Below are 17,381 nucleotides of genomic sequence, written 5' to 3'. Positions count from 1 at the left end.
AATCTGAATTTTGGGCCTTTGTGCCAAAATCTGTAAAAGGGCTGTCTAACTGGAAGCTGGATGTGTCTCAACATTGCCTCAAACCACATGTCTCAGAGTGGACTTGTCCCACACCCCTACCCACAGCTTCCTTCCTCTTGATTTCTTCTCTATCGGATTACATCATCCTGCCAGTCACCCAGCCTTTAAATTATTTCCAATACCTCTTTCTCCTCCATCTACATAGGTTCCCGATGCTGACACTATTAGGCTTTTCCTTAACCTTGTATATTTTCCTTAACCTTGTATATTTTTCAATTCCTTGAAAAATAACTCCTATTTGTCCCTTGAAGTCCATCACAAATTACTAAGAGTAATCCTGCAAGTTCCAGAAGCAGCCTTGACTTTCTACCTCATCCTGTATCTCATGAAACCCACAGTATTCCTTTACAACACAGGGCAGGCTACACACATGCCTATGTGGCCCTCCGACCAGGCCATAAGCTCCTCAAAGACAGAGATTTATGTTCTTCATCTCTGTAGTTCTGGCAACTGACAGTATCTGGCACCAAAATAGGGCTCCAGTAAAACTGAATGATTTCATCCACAAGGTAACTCTTTACTGTCCATCGGCGACATTAGAACAGTGGACAGTCTTGCCTACTGTAGTTTTTAATTCCCGGACAAATCTCTGAGAGCCAGTGAGATTGCTTCCAAGGCTCAAGGAAACTTGGTCCTTGTTCTTCCTGCCAGGCACTGCCGGGACAGTTGTAATGCCTTTGGACTCTGGGCCTTTAGTCTTGCCACAGATTTTTCTTTCTTTTTTTTTTTTTTCCGATGTTTTGAGACAGCGTCTCACCATGTAGTTCAGCCTGGCCTTGAACTCACTATGTAGCCCAGGCTGGCCTCAAACTCACAGTGATTCTCCTGTCTCAGCCAAGCACTCAGAAGGCCGAGATAGGAGAATCACTGCGAGTTCAGGGCCAGCCTAAACCACATGGCAAGGCCCCATTTCAAAAAAAAAATAAAAAAAGAAAATAGACCTCTTGTAGAAGTTCTAAAGCAAAAAACTCTGAGAAAGAAGGGATCCATCACAGTACCTTCAAGATGGACAATATCCGTGGGGCACCAAAAAGACTACAACTTAGAGAATTTCCATCTGTGGTCCAAAGAGCTGGACCTGCACCTGTCATTTCCTTGCTCCAAAACCTCTAACGGGTGTTATTGCCTTTGGAAAAACAAAGTTCCTGTGTGGTCATGAAGGGCCTCTCTAGTGTTGCCCAACCTGGCCTTCCTGTTTTCCAGTCCCTTCCAGAAGCCTTCACCTGCACTCCAGCTGCAGGAGCTGCTTCTACTTGACGGCCCTGAACAATTTCCAGCTTCTCCCATGTGTGCATAACTCAATCACACTGTGACATTTCATTACACATCTCATCCTAAAGTCGAGTACTGTGGCACACGCCTGTAATCCCAGCACTTAGGAGCCTGAGGCAGGAGGATTGCCCCAAGTTTGAGGCCAGCCTGGCCTACATAGCGAGACCCTGTCTCAAAACAAAACAAAACAAAACAAAACAAAACACCTCATCTGAGACAGAGCTGGGGATGGGACAGATACTGTGTCTGAGTGAGCTCTGATTCCCCTACACCTAGTACACAGCCTGCCACAGGGCAAATGCTTCCTAAGTGTTAATGAATGAATACATTCTCTGAAGCTATTCTGCTCTTAAACTACTTTGGTTGTACTCTTTTTTAGCAGACTGAGCACAGTCCTGGTCACTGCCAGGAAGTAGAAAAACCAAAGAGAAAGAAAAGAAGCATAACCAATGTGATCCAAGCAATGGAAAATAGGTTTTGTAGGCGAGGAGAAAGCAGCCCAGGCTGTTTAGTCTGGAGAAGAGAAGATGAGGTCTAACTGGATTCTGGCTTTAAGTACAGAAAAGGTTCTCATGAGAAAATCTTGATCTCATCCTTCCTTTATTATCAGAAGAAACTTTTCCATATTCATTGGAAACAGAACAATAAGGACTGGCTTAAGTTAAGGCCAGAAGGGCTTAAACTGGAGAGAAAGAACCAAAATAGGCACCACTTTTCCAGAGATACTGCACTGCTGTTCTGTACGGGTCTTGCTTAGCACTTCTGCTGACAGCTGTGCAAAAGGAAATGAATACGCTGCTCTGGTCTTGATTACTGCAGAAAGAGGCAGAGGAATCACGAGTCAGGTGAGATTTTCTAACAAGCCACTGACTTTTTATTGACCTTTTTCCTGCAGGCACTTTTTGTCATGTCAGGATTTGTAACCCTGTGATGGACTAATCTAGTATTTCCAAGTTTCCTGCTAGTGCAATGGAAAGAGAGAAGATAATAATGCCTGAGTGAGTGGGGTACGGGGGTACATGGATGAATCCCAGCATTCCAGAGGTTGAAGTAGGAGAATTACTGAGTTTGAGGCCAGCAGAGCTACACAGACAGACCCTGTCTCACAAACAAAACAAAATTAGAGTGAGGTAGTAGAGAGAAAGGTCCTAATAAAGGTACTTTCTATAAAAATACTACCGAACTGGGTATTAATATAATGACCAGTATTATTATTATTATTATTAAAGCTAACATTCATTGCGCACCTACTACATGCCAGGTACTGTGCTGGTTAACAGACTTCCTCAGTTTTCTTAAGAACCCCACAAGGTAGGTAGTACCGCTTTATAAAGAACCTGAGACCAAGTAAGGTTACATGACTTGCCTGAGTCACACAGCTAGCCAGCCACAAAGCAGGATTCAAATGCAGACAGTTTGGTTCTAGTCTATACCCTACCTACTCTCTCTTTGTTAGGGATGAAAGGCTGACACTTAAGCCCTAGCCTCTCTGAATTCAGGTTCATATTCTGTGCTATTCCCTTAGACTGCCCCAAGTCTGGAAGAGAAAAGCAATACAAGACACTGGCAAGGGACAAGCCTTGGGAAGAGAACTCACATAGCCCACTGTGCTGGGGAAGGAAGCTGAGACCGAGGACTCACAGTGGGGGAGAGCAGACCAGGCCTGGAATGCCGGCCTCCTGTCTCACTTGTAGCGCTCCTTCCTCCATTACAGATTCTCGGTGAATGTGAGGCAATGGGATGTGTAGGATGGGCTGTCTCCCTAGAAGACACTTCTGCAGCGAACTGCCAATCGCACATCACAGCTCATGCCTGAGGTACAGGGCAGCCCACAGCTTTTGTGAACTCATCCCAAGATTCTATGAGTTAAGGACGGCAGTGCACTGACCAATGGTGTTGCAGGGGCTGCCAAGATGCTCACATATTCACCAGGTGGAGCAGATCTGGACCTGGCAGCTGCGACACCAGGTGAGTACGGAATAGTCTGAAGCTTCCTCACCGGGGTCCCCACTCCGGGAGCTTCTCTGCTCCCGTCAGTCTCCATCCTGCGGCCACAGTAATGGGAGCTCTGGTCGCGGCCCCTAGCTCTACAGCACAGTGGAAAGATCATGCGCTTTCGGGCTCAAGCTTCCTGTGCCACTTGCTGGCTCCCTGACCTGACCTACTTTAATCTTTCTGAGGTGTGGTTTCTTCATCTTTAAATTGAGGATAAATATCCCGATATTACAGGGATTGGGAGGATTAAACAAATTACAGAGGGTAAAGCATGTTGCAAACCCCAACGCAAAGCAGACATTTGATAAATGTTAATGTTCTCCCCGCCCCCTCAGCTTTTTGTCCACAATCTACCATTCCAGTGTATTTCCCCTCCTCACCAATTTCTCTTCTCTACATACACACACACACACACACACACACACACATGCATTTTCCTCTAGACCACTGCTTACATTGCTCCTCCTCACAGGAGTGAACTCCTGCCAAGGCCCAGCATAAATTCCTCACCAGAAGACAAGAATCTTCTAGTCACGTTGGGATTGATTTTTCCTTCTCCCAAACTCCCGCTTTGTTTATATTCCTTAGTACATTTACCATAGTCGGTCTGATTTCAGTTATTTATGTACTTATCTATCTTCCCAACTACACTGGAGGGAGAAACTCGGAGAAGACCATTACTTACAGAAGGGCAAGAAATGTGCTGTTTTCAGTGTACATTTCTCAATTCCAGGGGTTTGTATACTGCAAGAGCTTAATAAGAACTTACTGAATTAAATCTTTCCATCCTAGACTAGGAGTCATTATAGAAAGATCCAGAACTAAGTTTTCCTCCCACCTAAAACTAAGTGTTTAGTGTCTGACTTAATAAAGAGGCAGTTTTTGAGGTATATTCATATTCCTAAACTAGAACCCACTAGTACTAAGGTGTACTTGCTTCATTCCTTCCTCCATTCTGCCAACACAGCCTACAGTCCTCTCTGGACATCTCTCCACATGCAGGGAGACACTGCTAGGAAGATGTCTCTCAGGCATACAGGAAGGGGATCTGGGAGGAAGCTCTTTGGAAAACTGTTCCACCCCACTGGGCAGAGGTGACTGCAATTAAAACCATACTAGAAACCAGAGTTGTAGGATCAGAAAACAGATCTAAATGATTTCTAGCTGCCTCAGTTTCTCAGTCTATAAAATTGTTTGAATTGTTGAAAACAGAATCTACCACTCAACAATTATTAGATACTATATTAATACTGTAGACCCAGGCATGGTGGCACATGTCCTAGCTACTCAGGAGGCTGAGACAGGATGATCTCTTGAAAGCAGGGAAGTTGAGGCCAGCTGGCACAACACAGGATTCTGTCTCAAAAATTTAACATTAAATAATTTAAAAATTATTTTAAAAAGTAACAGGCTGAAGCTGAGTGTAGTGGTGCACACCTGTAATCCCAGCACTCTGGAGGCTGATGCAAGAGGACTGCCATAAGTTTGAGGCCAGCCTGGGCTACACAGTGAACTGAAGGCCAGCCTGAACTACACTGTGTCTCAAACGAAACAAAACAAAACAAGACAAAACAAAACAAGACAAAACAAACCGGCTGGAAAAACAGGAGGCTGCACTTCCAGAACTCTCTCTACCCCTGCCTGATTCCTTGTATAATCTTGAGTCAGTCCATTCTCTTCTCTGGGTCTTTCCCTGTCTGTGAAATGAAAGTGATAGAACCAGATGGTTCCCAAGCTCCTTCTACTTCCAACAACACGTATTTTCTATGATCAACACAGAACCTTCTGTCCATATGCTGAGGCTGTTGGCAAGGAAAAATGTGAATGTGTAGCTGCTGTTCCCAGGTGGGAAAGACAACTGTTTACCAAAGCCAAGGGCAGAACAACTGATTAGTCTGCCACCTGTGAGCTTTCCCTGCGTGACCTGTACCCGTAGACTGAGCAGATCCCTGAATGGAGCCCTAACAACTTCCCAACAAAACTCACAGCAAAGGCAAGACACTGGCCTGCAAATAAGAGCAGCAACGTGGAATCCTGGCTCAAGCAGAATTCCTACACTTGCTAGCCTTTGATGCCTGTAATTAGGGTACCATCAATATAAACTACTGCCCTTCTAGCCACAAAGAAAAGGAAAAACACAAAGGCCCCCTCTGACCCAGACAGCTCAGAAGACCAAGGACGAAAGTACATAAAAAATGTTACCGATTGATTTAATCCTAAAGATTTCAGAGACCTACTATATGTCAGCCTTGTGTCAGGCAGAGGAGCACTGAAACAGACACTGTCCCTTGCCACCAATTATTCAAGAGTACATACGGGGCACCATACCCCGGAGCAGACTGTCATAGAGCTCTAGCAGAAGTTCAGCCTCTGATGCAGAAGATGGGAAGGGGAGCAACTGATCCGTCACCAAGCAGGGCATATGAAACACGGGGCTTGAAAGATGAAAAATGGGAGGGAATGCACGCACAGGCTGGAGCAGCATGGCAGGGATTGTTTAAGGAACACAGACTAGTTTATTTGGACTAGGGCACAGGGTGCAGGTTTGGCAAAACAATGGAAACAGGGCAGAAACGGGGTTTTGGGAGGAGAGATTATGGAGCAACTTCTTCAGCATCCACTGAAGTTTGCAAGAATTTCTGAGCAGAGATACAGCACAACACAAGCACAACATTGTCTCAGGAAGATCACACGGACACTCACGAGGAGGATGCAAAAGTAAACACATTCAGAATTACTGTGGGACCAGCTAACAGGAGACCATGCACTTCCCAACTACGTGTGTGCTGCAGTCTAACAGCTCTTATTCACAGATCTTCTCTCCTCTGTTTTAGCCTCACAAGATCGGAGTTGCCAGGCCCCCTAACTGTCAAAATCTGCTAAGCACTAGGGTAAAGGACTCCCAGACAAGTCAAGAGACTAGCCAACTCTGGATTACAGCAGAAGAGCTGAGATGGAGCAGGGGGGTAGGGGTACCAGTCTCCAGCTGGCTCAGTTCCATAAAAACCCAACCCTGGGTCTCCTCTTCACATGGCTCCCAGTGCAGCCCTCTTTAGAATGGCTGAAGCTAAGGACAGTTGGCCAAAAGCTCTGGTTGATGGCTGAGGATCCAGTGGGACCCTATACACCAACTTCCCAACACGAGCTGGCCTGACATGGGCAATGGTCACTAAGGACTAGTCCCCTTCCCATCCTGCAAGGTCAGTTTCACTTGTGAAGCCCATTGGATCAGATGAGCTCTTTCCCCAGAGCTTCTCTAAAGTATCCCAGACCAAAATGACCTAGTTTCTTGAAGTCACAGCAATCATGTACCTACTGCATGACAAGTGAGCAGCTGAGTTCGCTATAATCCCATTTATCCTTCACAGTGATCCTATTATCCCATTTTATAGAAGAGAAACGAGCCGAGAGGGGAGATGACTTGCCCGAGGTCATACAGCTGGGAGGTGGCACAGATGCGATCCCCTGAGTTGTCTCATTCCTGTCACCATGCTGGCCTTTAACCTTCCACTGCAATTCCCGCAGGTAGCCTGGAAGGTCTTGAAAGAGAGAGACTGCACCTGAAGCTGCTACCTCTCACCACTGGACAACCACCAGCACATGGCAGGAGCTTTTCAGTACTGTCTTGTTAAATAAACGAAAACAGCTAACTGTAAAACAACGCAGGACACACAGTTTATAAATTCTCCACGTTGGACTGCCTGCACCTTGAGCCCTGCCACAGCCTTACCCTGACCTCCAGTTAGGGCTGATCTCCAACCTCAGACACCGACGAGCTCTGTCTTGTCATCACCCAAGTCGCCGGGAGACCCTAGGCACAGGCTGAGCCCGGACTGGGACGCACGCTGCGCCCTGGTCTGGGCACAGACGGAGCCCTGGCCGGTTACAGTGGAGCCCTGCGCAAAGTCCTAAAAGAGGGTCCCCTTCGGCTGTCCCTCAGCAGCAGAACAGGGTCGTGACCTCCAGCCGCTCTTAAGGCCCCGAATGCCCCTCTGGGGCTCATGGACTCACTCCAGACTCCCGCCCCGTCCTGCTCCGAGGGACGCGAGGGCGTCTCGCTTTTACCTTGGCCGAGCACTGCGGGAGCGGCGGCGCGCACCCCCTACCTGCAGGTCTCTGTCGGGAACGCGGAAGGGGCGGTACTAGACCCGAGGGGCGGGCCCGAGTAGAGAGGGGCGTGAGAGGGAGGGGTAGCGCCTGCGCCTTGGTGGCTGCAGGGAAGGGTGGGGCGAGCCGGGTAAATTGCGCAGGCGTACTAAGAGAGGGCGGCGAGATTGCTGGCTCGGGGGCGGGGCCTAGCTCCACGGTTTTCCGAGTGGCGTGGCGGTGGCGTGGGAAGCTAGGGAAGCGCCTGGAGGGGGTGTGCCCGTCCGCGGCAGATGTAATCAGTGTTTACTGAGCGCTTCTGCAAGCCAGGAAGGAATTTTAAAATGTCACTTGAATATGAGGAAATGTTTCTAGGCTTTTCTAAAACAGGGGCTAATTCTTAAAGGTCTGGATGCCTACAATTTCCCATGAGAGTTTGAGTAAAATATATCCAGTTGTTCCAAATTAAAAACAAAAACAAAACACTTTTAAAAGCTCTTGGAGAAAAACAGCTGTAAATAGCTAAATACCTCAACCAGGGTCCTTGCCCTGCTTCCCCAGGCTGTGGGTGCCAGGAGAGGGAAGGACAGTTCTAACTTGGATTTCATTCAGGTTCTGATGCTGTTTCTTGCTTTGTGAGATGGACATAAAAACCCCTTCCCTGCGTGACTCAGGCTTGTGGTGAGGGTCTGGTGAGCTATACTACTTAAAGAGCTTCTTAGACTTTAATGGTCTGTTCCCCTTCTGGGCTGTCCTCACCTGTGTGATGGAAGGAAGTGAGGAGCCTTAGGGAACATTCAGGACTTCGCTAGATTTCCCAATCCGGATGGAGGGGTAGGGGGTCTTCTCCCAAGCTTCAGTGTTCAGTTCCTCTTGGAATCACTCAGTCCAAGCTGGAGGCCTGTGTGTCCCAACATCTCCCACTTACCACCTTCCAGCAGCTCAAGCTTCAAGCCGTCAGAGGCCTTGCTGGCCTGTTTCCCCAACTGTCTCGATAGCCAGCTGGTCATGACCGTCTCAGGCCTGTGTTCTGATCCAGATTCTCAAAGTTGCTATGCTCCTCACATGGCAACCAAGCTTAATTAACATCAGAGCGGGCGGGGGGGGGGGGGGGAGCTGCGGGCTCAGAAGAAGGAGGGCCCCTCCAAAGCAGGTGAGACTCCAGCCCTGCTTGTGGCTCTTTCCACCACGTTTCATAGCTCCCTATGTAGGGTGGCAGCAGTGAACCTTAAAGAGACTGTAGTGTTCATGGGGCCAAAGGAGGTGGGGTGTTCTTTACTCAGCAGGGGGTGATGTGCTCCAGGGAGGAGAAGATGGCTTACTCCCTCCTTACCTGCTCCAGACACTGTTATGGTTCTTGAGCCAACAGGAAAACAAAGCTGAGCTGGCTTCCTAACCAAGTTGCCATTCTAATTCCAGTACAGTGCCTCTCCTGGGACCCACTTCTGGTAGGGTTTGCCCTGTTGGAGGGAGAGGATCTTTGATCACCTAGGTCCCAGTTCTCTCCCTTTCTCTTCTCTTGTCTGTTCTTCTCTGCAGGCCCCTCTGGAAACTGAGGTCTACAAGCTGAAAGGACTTTCCATGGCACCTTGGGGTCTGGGCTGGGACTCACACCCAGGCCTCCTGCTCTCAGGAGAGCCCTTGCACAAAGCTAAGCTAGATCTTTTGCAGGCAGAGGGGGAGCTTTAGGTGGGCCTCTGCTGACACTTAAGAACCAAGCTGCTTTTCAACTGTCTGGGAAGCTTGTGGATTAGTGGTAGTGAAATGACAGCAAATCTGAGCCAGCAGTCTTACATGTGTCCTAGAAAGTAGGCTCAGGAGTGAGTGCTGTGTCCTACCTCTCACACTTCAAGCTCTGCCAAGAATGGCTTCCTCTCCTCTAATTAGGGCTGGGACTGTATTTCCACTCTGCCCCTTTACTCATTAGTTCCCCAAATCTAGCTTGATGAAGCGGGTAGAATGACCATAACCAATGCCAGGGGAATTGAACTACAATAAAAAGGTTCCCCATCAGACTGAGTTCTTGGAAGACAAGGAACAGCCCTCCCTTCACCAAGATTTCCTAGCCCAGCATGGGTTAGAATTCTCAGAACCCTGGAAGAATCTTGGTGTCCCCACCCTGTGGCTCTGGGCCAGGGCCAGACATGATCATGCCAGCCAGCCCTCCCCATGGCCCAGATCTCAAGACAAAATCCCTCCCAGCTCCATTCTGCCCTGGATCCTTCCACAGTCTGACAAAAGCCATGTGGCACCCAGACCACAGCTTGTCACCAATGACTGCTTTAGTTTACTTCTTTTTTTTTTTTTTTTTTTTGTTTTTTGGTTTTTCTCCGGTACCAGGAACCGAACTCACGACCTTGCGCTTGCCAGGCAGGCGCTTTGCCACTGAGCTAAATCCCCAGCCCCTTACTTCTTTTATTTTACCAAAAATAACAACAATAAAGTCTTTTCTCTGTTTCACAAAAATAGATCCCCCAACCATTCCCCACAACTAGCCCTTGCCACAGCCTAGAATCCATCATGCAAGCCGCAGTCCATGCTGGGGAAAACTCCTACTCCCCTTACTCCGGAGCTGCTGGTAAAGCTGCTACACCAGAATGCATCTCTCAGGAAATTCTTTGGAGCCAGCAGAGGCAGAAGTCCCAGGCCCAGCTGGCTGGCCTTGAGCTCTGTTTCCCCAGAGGACAGGCAGTTTCTAGGCCATCAAAAGGAACATGATTTTGGAGGCTTGGCTCAGCAGCCAACCCCAGCCAACCCAAGGGGAGGTGGGGTGCTTGCCATCTGGCTAGAAATCTTTGCTTACAGCAGAACAGTTGTGTCCTGGAGAGAGAGGATCTGCCAAAACCTCTTCCCATGTGTATCTCTCTGTAGTAATCAATGGGCCCTTGGGTGGGAGTCAGGACTCCTTGATTTTACTCCAGCTCCACAAAAGATTCACCCTCAGGGTGGACAGTTTTCCTCTCTTCTCCCGGCTTCAGTTTCCTCTGTTGCACACTGAGAGACTCAGACTGGTTGATTCTCAGGACCCTTCTGATTCTCCATCCTAGCCTCCCAGTGTAGGGCTCTGGGAGGGCAGAATCCTATTCCTGCTTGAGTTCCCACACCTGTGGGTTGGGGCACAGGGCTGGACACGGAGGTACTGAGCAATGGGTTGCTGATTGAACATCCCAGCCTCTCTGTGAATAGCTGTGTGGAGATCAACCAGCTGGGATGTCTCTGAGATGGTTGGGAAGGAGGCAAGTATGTTTAGGATAGGGGCTTTCCCCAGCTACATGGTCCTCAGTGTCCTGGGGTGGGAGGCAAGCTTCCACAGACTTCCCAAGTCGAGTTCCACTGGCTTTTTGGGCTGGAGGGTTACTCTGTAGTGGGCTTCAGATCCTGTGAGTCAGGCCTATAGATCTGGGAGCTAGAGAGTACATGATTCACAGTTTAAGAGACAGGAGATCTTTGTGAACACAAAAGATCATCTGGATGCTCAGAAGGCCTGTTATGGGGTGCTTCTAGAGACAAGCAGGAGTGAAATGACAGCTTGTTGGAGTCCCTGGCTGAGCAAATCAGAAATGACAGCTGTGGTAGGCCAGGGCTTTAAGGAACTCAGGTAAAGTGTCCCCTTTACAACTTCCACCCAGCTTCCCAGGACTCATGCTGATGGAAGATGGTTGTCTGAGAAACTCACCTGTCCTACATCTACAACCGCATTTTATGAACTCACACACCTGGTCAGATACCCTGAGTGGGGATACTGGCCTATCGTTATTCCTACAGTGGTCATGGTCAAATAGTCTCAGTCTCTCTATACATCCAACCATCCATCCATCCATCTGGAGGGCCTACTTATGTGTCAGGGAGCGTCTGGCTCTGAGACACACCCCACAGTCAAAATCACGCTCACAGACACACTCACACTGGCATCTGTGCTCACTCACACACAGGCATTCCTCTCTTGCACCTGTCTTTCCATCCCCTCCGCCACATACACACTTCCCAAACAGGCCTGGGAACCACCTTGGAAGGATGAAGTAATGGAGAAGAACCTGGTAGCCCGCCCCACTCCCAGACTTCATGCCAGGGGTTTGATTCCTCCAGTCCTTCTGTTTTCCACTTGAAGCCCTCTCCTTCTCCATTCAGTCAGGGGGACACACAAGCAGACTTCGGAGAACCAGAAGTCCGGAGGCACTGGGTATGTGGAGGAGTCCTGTGGCCTTCAGATTCTTCTATCACGGGAATCCCAAGAATCTCCTCTGCCAGCCACGCTGTGTTCCGATGGTCCAACAACATCTAGGCCTGGACTCAGTGACAGATCCGTTCTGTCATCTCCCTCTGTAGACACAAGGTGTAGAGGAGTAAGCCTGAGCTCAGCTTGCCAGCAGCCTCTTCTCAAAGTACAGGGCCTAACTACTCTTCTGCCTGAGCCTGGTCCTTCCCACACCCACCCCAACTCTAGGATGCAGATCTGGGGTCGTAAACTGACACTTGAATGGATTTTCCATTAAAGTACACAATCCACTATTAAATGTTAACCCATTAGGGTATTGGAGTATTTTACAGCAGGTAGCCTGTAGGTCTGAAAACTCCCAGAGGGTACCCTTGGCAAGGAAGAGCAGTCGGATTTGGGCTCACCAGTGGCTCCAGCTCCCGCTGGTCCACCAGGCTGAACTCTCGGATGAAGTAGTAGAAATGCTTGTAGCAGGTGTTGACATGAGCCTCTGCCCCCATGCTGAGGATGCTATCGAAGTGGTGGATGTAGACGTGGACAAAGACTCGGAAGAGTCTGGTTAGAATCTTGGTGCAGACTTGCTGGAAGTTCTTGGGGAAGGGAACTCCTAGGGGCCGGAGAGGGACAGACAGTGTGATCAACATCCTATAAACTCTGACCCACCACTGGCTTCTCTGAGCAGCCAGCCTTCACCCAGGGTGGCCCTGCCCCACTTCTAAGCACATTTCCCTTGGTGGTGGTGGTGGTTGGGAGAGAGAGTTTTGCTTTTTCCCATACTTTCCTTTTTAATTTTTGTGCCTTTCCCCTGCCAAAATACAAATCATCTTCCACCTTTCCCCCACTTGGGCTCAGATCACCCTTCTTAGACCATGATGAAATTTATCTCTCAAGCTCTCCCCAAAAATATGTGCACCTGTAGGGATCACACCCACGCATACAATTCCAAGCGGAACCCATCAACATCTGGGCCTGTTTTTAAAAACCTGGAAGTTAGGATTAAGTCCTAACTTCCCCGCGTGGCATTAGGCAAGACCTTTCATGACCTGATCTCCACGTCCCTCTCCAGCCCTACCATGAGTCCCTTCTCTTTTCCACATTCACAAAGTGGGACCCCACATGCCAATAATTATTAATTCTTTGAGAATTTATTCCGATGTTCCCTCATTCCTTCAAATAGTGAAGAGCACAAAGAAACTTCCAACTGTGAGGTCAGCCTTTGTACCTTTGGCCGCTAATCCTTATGATTCCGCTGATGGACCTGATAGTCATTCTAGGTGTGATAAAAGAGAGGTTGTTTGTAAAGAGGCAGCCTCTTGCCCAAGGCCGCATAATTATTAATCAGATGAGACTGGAGTCAGGATTTGAACTGTGTTTTCACTACACAGTTTCTTTTGGACTCAGTTTCCACCTATGTAAAATAAGGGGGCTCATTGTTAGGCAAGATAGTGCAGGATATGGCAGCCGCAGCCGGAAGAGAAGCCCTGTCCATAGCATTGTGACTGGGTACCCAGTTTCCCCCAGCACTCTGACTTCTTCCCTCTGGGCTTGACCAGCTACCCCAGCTTTCTCTGAGTCCCAGAGGTATGGCAGGGAGGAGCAGGAGGCAGGTGGGAGCCAGGGTCAAGGGTACAGGTGGGACTGTCCTGAACACATTATCATGCCTGCTCAGCTCTTGGGTGGGGAAGCAGGGCTGGAATGACATCATTCACTTCCCCTCCCCTCCCTCACCCACTTCGGCTGCGCAGCTGAGATAAGAAAAGGCCCGTGACCTGCGCCTGACAAGGGAAAACTGCCCTCAGTGCCTCAATCTCAGGTAAAGATTTGGTCCCACTCAATCTCTAAGCCCTTCCTTCTGGAGTCAGGAGTCAGAGGGACCTACCAGGAGGCTGGAGGTCAGAGCTGGAAGACCTGCTAAGCTGGAGTGACTCCTAGAGGGACACTCATGCTTTGCACCGGAAAAGCCTCAAAGGTGAGTTTGACCTTGAGCAAAACAACCTGTCCCAGCCTCAGTTTCCTTTTGTACAATATGGGGATGAAAATCATCCACTCTCCAGAGCTGCGATATCAAACTAAATGCTACATCTGTGGATTGGACTTCCCGTGGCTCCTACCCTTCCTGTCCAGGCTGACCCTTAGCCGGATGCACTCACCAACACGCGTGGGGAAGACATCCTCATCATTGATGAGGCCCTCGATCCAGTCCATGAGCAACGCCATGTAGCGCGGCGCGGAGAGCTTGGCGGGCCGCCGGTACTGGTGCTCGTCCTGCCAGCGGTACTCGTAGCGCGGCCCGCCGGCCATGACCGGGCAGCTGGTCTCGCTGCAGCGCTCGGCCATGGTGCCGTAGATGAGGTTGATGCGGTTGAAGAAGTCCACCACGTGGACCGCGATCCAGTCATCGATGCTCTCCCCAGGTGGTAGCCTCACCACACTGCGCAGGTCCAGGCCGGACTTGAGCGATGCCTGTGCCTTCTTGTACAGTTCAAAGCGCTGTGTACCTGGCTCGAAGCGCTTTCGAGGCCGGAATGTCTTGTCCTTGGCGAACACCTGCTTCAGGCACAGTGCCATGGTCAGAGCTGGTGGAGCTGGGTGTCCAGGGGCAAGGACCTGAGGATGCCCAGTCAGGGACCAGGGGAAGGGGAGTAGGCGGTCAGGGCCTTTTCACACGGCCTTTGAGTTCCCAACACTTCGCTCTCTCTCTCTCCTCTCAGCCTTAGAGCAATCTCTGCCCTTTCCACCTGAATTCGAATTCCTCCTCCCCCAGGTCCAGCGTCCTGCTCCCTTTTCCAGGCTACTTTAGCTCCTCCTCTCTGCTCCTCTCTGCTTTCACCGCATCTCACCGCTAGGTGGCTGGCCCTGGGCTCAAACAGCTGCTCCTCAGACTTGCTGCAAATGGTTACAAAGGTGGGAGAGGCTCCTGCAGGCCCGCTGGGAGACAGAGGCTTTGACAAGATGACTTTTGGAAGCCCCATAAGGCAGTTGTGCATTGTCGGAGAGCCTGGCTGCTTTGTGCTGGAGGGAGGAGGAAGGCCCTGGCTTTCGGCTTCCTCTGGGATATCCCGTATCCATCCGGCCACCGGGGATTCCCAGGGAGCAGGAGGGACTTCTCTACCAAAAATGTCCTTTCCTTTTTTTTTTTTTTTTTTGCTGTGAAAGAGGAAAGGGCTCAGCTGGAAGGCCTCTGAGTGTGGCTGAGGGGTGGAGGAGGGGGAGGGTGGCAGGCCAAGAGCACAGCTTCCTCTGACAACAGCTGAATGGCCTTCTTCCCAAGCCAGCCTTTTCCAGCTCCAAACAGGAGGAAGTCACTGGCTGTCCCTCTGCACCTGACACTGCAGAGACACTGCTTTGGACCTGATGTGGAGGGACAAGGAGGGCGGACAGAGCTATCCAGCTGAGCCTACCTATAGCTTCATTTGCTTTGCCTCCTGCCCTTGAAAGACCACAGACTCAGAACAGATTTTGGGAAGCAGCAATCAGAGCACCAGGCAAAGAGGCAAGAGTCCTGGGTTCTAGAACCTGCCTCAGCACTGGATGCTGGCTAACATCTGTAGCACCGTGGATTCGGCACATGCAAATGCTGGGTCACTCTGTACAGCCGGCTTTCTGAGGATCTCAGGGCTGTCATCCATCTCTCCTGTGAGTGTATAAGGTAGCAGGAAATGCAGACCTGAGTATCTGCTGAGACTGAAATGTAGCCACAAGCTACTCCCTGACCCTGACCTGAGACTGAGTGCTGAGGCTGAGTATAAGCTAAGCACTGAGCTGGGGTTCCAGGCTGGACTCTGACTTGTGCTTTGACCCTGGTGAGTCTCAGCTTTGACTCTAGCCCCACACAGAGCTTTGCCTTCAGACTGACGTTGGCACACTGAGCCCAGATTTCCTTTCCTGAAAGCCACTCACATCTGGGTAACCGGTGGGCAGGATTGGGAAGGGTGCTGGTGGACAAGGTGTCCACTAAGTATAAGGAAAGGCACAGTACACATGGAGGAGAGGCTCTTTCTGGCCATAAATCAAATTACTGGAGAAGATTTGGAAGAAGGGTCCTTCCTTATAACCACAACAGGCAGGCCAGGGTGGGGAGTCAGGAAAAATGAGAGCTGTTTAGAAAGCAGCGACAGGTCTCTCAGCAGGACACTGTCCTCTTGGGAAGAAACCCTCAAAGATGCAGAAGGTTCTCTTTCATCCCCACTCCCTACTTCTTCCCAAAGAATACCCGGGTGGGACCTGAGCACCCTGAGTGAAGAGGAGGAGATTTCTGTGCTTCACTTGCCATCTCCATTTGGAGCTCTGCTGGGGCAGGTGCTTCTCAAATGACTTACACTGCAATTAAGTGGGGTTCCCAGGTCCTCCACCGTTACCCAGCCCCCTTTGCTGACAGTCACAGACTCTCACCCTGGCACTCAGCACAACACCCTACCTTTCCTGCCCTACTTCCCTACGCCAAATACCCTGAGCTTCTTCCTGACCCCTGAACACAGCCCCTCGCTGCTGCCTGTGTATTTTTCCCCCACTGGGCCTGACCACACTCCAGCAGGTTCAGTCCTCCCTCCTCCTCCACGGTGCTCTGATTGCCTCTTTGCACAAGACTGGTAGTTGGACCCTGCTGTTCCCACCCTGTCAGTCACTCCACCAGGCCAGTGACCAGCTTAGTCAGAGCCTGGCACAGACTTTAAAGTTAGCTTACACTCAAGAGCCATAGAATTGAAATATCCCTGAGAAATCAATCAGCCCAACCCACTTGTTCAGATGGGGAAACTGAGGCCCAGAAAGGACACTTGAGGAAGCTGCATTCACATAGCAAGTTACAGGCTCTAGCAGGTCACCGGCCTGGTGGAGATAAGGAGAGGAGAGAGAGGGAGGGGGTCAGCAACTTCCTTCCGATCAGACCAACCGGCTTCCTGTCCCTAATACACTGACATCCCCTTGGCAACTTGGGTGTCTGCACCAGGGAGCTAGAGTCCCAACGTCCTGCGGAGACTTTTCCTAGGAAAATGTAAGCTTGGAAGGGTCCAGGGCTGCCTCTTATGGCACTCCACTCCCACTTTCATGCCCTGGCGAGACTGTCTCTCGCGGAACCTCCACCACCCTCCCTCATCCATTGCTGGCTCCCCTGTTAGCCTCCATACCCGAGAGCCGAGTGAATGGCCGGTGGCTCGCTCACCCACCGCCTGCCTGTGCACCTGGGGTTCCCAAATGGAGACCAGGAAGTGTTACTGACATTATGGCCCCTGCCAGGGCCACTCCAGCCCCTTCCTGAGCCTGACACAGGAGCTCAGTGTGAGGATGGCCCCAGCTTGAGCTCAGAATCCAGCGTGGGACGCACTGCAGAACAGATCTACAAAGGCCAAGGCGAGGACTCCACGCTGTCGCTGCCGCCCACGCCCACCGAGGCCGCCCCTAGCTCCCCCCACCCTTGCCACCAGCTGTCAGGCCAAGCAGGGCGGAGGACCCGGAGGAGCCAGCCTGACGTTTCCGCTCCCAACGACACGCCCCCCTGCGCACAGCCACCCAGACCCGACTTTCGGGGCTGTGAGCCGACGACCCTGGGCCTCGGGGTGGCCAGTCACCCGCCGCTCGCCCGGGTCGCCTTCCCGCGGGGCCACGCCGGGCCGCGGGGGAAATGAAAGTGGAAGCGCGGCCAGGCCGCGGGGCGCGCTCACTCACGGCGTGGCCTGGTGGAAGCTCGCGTCCTCCGGCGGCGGCGCACCGTCTTGTCCCCGCGCTGCGGCGC

General features: G+C 50.7%; 2 protein-coding genes across 10 annotated transcripts in view; both read right to left on the bottom strand.

Moving 5' to 3' along the window:
- The window catches only part of Mknk1 (MAP kinase interacting serine/threonine kinase 1), a 52,313-nt gene extending 34,932 nt beyond the window's left edge, over positions 1–17,381 (bottom strand). For 2 of the 9 annotated variants that reach the window (XM_013521636.1, XM_005398668.2), the window contains exon 1: positions 7,414–7,713. The gene's annotated coding sequence lies outside the window, so the exon portion shown is untranslated. The other 7 variants (XM_013521635.1, XM_005398669.2, XM_005398664.2 and 4 more) reach the window with 7 other exon arrangements.
- On the bottom strand, positions 9,832–17,375 carry Mob3c (MOB kinase activator 3C). Its single transcript, XM_005398672.1, has 4 exons — positions 17,315–17,375; positions 13,801–14,257; positions 12,055–12,257; positions 9,832–11,754 (listed from the first exon to the last, which is right to left on the bottom strand). Exons 2-4 carry the CDS (start codon positions 14,216–14,218, stop codon positions 11,725–11,727), a joined length of 651 nt encoding a protein of 216 aa, XP_005398729.1. The 5' UTR covers positions 14,219–14,257; positions 17,315–17,375; the 3' UTR covers positions 9,832–11,724.

The sequence above is a fragment of the Chinchilla lanigera genome, unplaced genomic scaffold (assembly GCF_000276665.1).
Source record: "Chinchilla lanigera isolate Chin_1 unplaced genomic scaffold, ChiLan1.0 scaffold00063, whole genome shotgun sequence".
Lineage (NCBI taxonomy): Eukaryota > Metazoa > Chordata > Mammalia > Rodentia > Chinchillidae > Chinchilla > Chinchilla lanigera.
This window is presented reverse-complemented; position numbering and strand designations above follow the sequence as displayed.